This window comes from Emiliania huxleyi, assembly GCF_000372725.1.
Source record: "Emiliania huxleyi CCMP1516 unplaced genomic scaffold EMIHUscaffold_4556, whole genome shotgun sequence".
In the NCBI taxonomy this organism is placed as follows: domain Eukaryota; phylum Haptophyta; order Isochrysidales; family Noelaerhabdaceae; genus Emiliania; species Emiliania huxleyi.
Window position 1 is genome coordinate 1 of NW_005198567.1, and position 1,706 is coordinate 1,706.

Consider the following 1,706-nt stretch of genomic DNA (forward strand, 5'->3'; position numbering starts at 1 on the left):
GCAGTCAGCAGCACGGCCCGCCACCGCGGTCAGCCGTGCCCGGCACACGCATCGGTGCGAGATCGAGAGGAGGCCAGGCGGAGGAGAGGCAGAGAGGTTGCAGTGCTGACTAGGCCCGCGCGCCAGTACGAGATGGAGCGAGGCCGCCACAGCAGGCAGACGGAGGGAGGAGGAGGAGGAGGCGCCGACCCGTCGGGAAGGTGCAGCACGGTGGGGCCGAGGCCACGGCGGTAGCCTCGCGACTTGTACTGCACCTCCGTGCCGTCGGCGAGCTGCAGCACCACCGCCCAGCGCTTTGAGGAGAGGTGCGCAGTGAGCGGCTGCGAGGCATACTCGTGAAGCGTGCCGAGCGCGAGCCTCAGGTGTGCGCGCCGGAAGCCGCCAGGCTGCGCATTGTCGGACGCGGTCCCGACCGAAGGCGCGATTCGGTAGTGCGACGGCAGACTCGTCTCGTCGGCGGTGTGTGAGCGAGGGACGAGCGGCGCGGACGGGCCGGCGAGCGCGCGGTGGAGGTCGCGAGCCACCTCGTTGGTGTCCTGCCAGGAGGGCGCCTGCGGAGCGTCCTCCTCAGGCATCGATGCCGTCGCGGCGACGTTGTCGCTGACTCTCCTGAGGGCTCCTCGCTCAGCGTCTGCCGGCCGGGCGGCCGACCACACACACGCCTCGTCGCCGAGGGGAGGAAGCCGTTTGTCGTGTGCCTTCCCTATCATTGAAAGTAGCAGAGGGGTCGCGCTACACGCTCTCCGAATGGAATTTCTGCCCTGCCCCTGTCACGGCCCCGCCTGCCTCCCGGAGGCCCGCCCGGCCATGCAATCCGCCGCCGGACCGCCCGGCGGGTCCAACCCGAAGCGGGCGACCGGCCGTTCGCACCGTTCGGCCGACGGGGCGATCCCCGCGGCCCTCGATCGCTCGCCCCGGGACGTGGCCCGACCGGCCTAGCGCACGGCCTGGCCTCTACCGCCGGTTTCGGCGGCGCAATTTGCGCCTTCATCGCTCTCTGGATCGTCCTGGCACCCATCGGACTCCTCCCGACGGTCGGCGGCGCCCACTCCGTGCACTTTGAGTCAGACTCGCTCTTCGGCAGGCACGCTCTTCGGCAAAAAGTCGCCGCCGGCTGTCCACGCCGAGCCAGCCAGTTGCCGGCTCGCACGGCAGCCTCTTCCTCTCGACCAGCCTCAACTTCGACACGGTCATCATTTTGTCGCTGCGTGCTCGTTGCGAGCCGGGCGGCGGTCAAAATTTGCCCAGACGAGCGCCAGGCGATAGTCCCGTCTCTGTTCGCCCTGTGCATGTCAGGCCAGGCTGCAGCGGGGCACGACCATCGTGCTGCCCTGTTGCAGCCTGACGCTTCCCACTGTGCACAGCCGCCAGAGCACCACCACCGCCCGGCATCGTGTCACGGCGAGCTCCTTCTGCACCCGTTCGCGAGGCTCTTGCGCTGGCACACTTCGGCCTTCCGCTGCTCGCGTTCGGCGAGCTCTTCTCCGCACTCCTGCCACGGTGCCGTCGCCACACACCTTCTGGCCGGCCTGAGCCACGCGGACTCCACCTCTCTCCCTCTCTGGTGCACGCCACGGGCCGCGACGGCTGCTGGCAGCCGGCCGGCGTGAGGAGGCAGCGTTGCCGGCACAGTCGAGCTGGAGTATCCGCTTCTTGATGCTTCTGCGGTCAAGCTTGACCTTATGTGACATGATATGCCACAATAC

At 68.9% G+C, this 1,706-nt stretch overlaps 1 protein-coding gene across 1 annotated transcript; it reads right to left on the minus strand.

The window, feature by feature from the left end:
• Positions 1–1,292: 1,292 nt before the first annotated feature.
• On the minus strand, positions 1,293–1,691 carry EMIHUDRAFT_317928 (hypothetical protein; the record flags this gene model as incomplete). The annotated part of the gene is made up of 1 exon (XM_005768498.1): positions 1,293–1,691. The coding sequence occupies one exon, from the start codon at positions 1,689–1,691 to the stop codon at positions 1,293–1,295; it is 399 nt and encodes a 132-aa protein (XP_005768555.1).
• Positions 1,692–1,706: the final 15 nt, after the last annotated feature.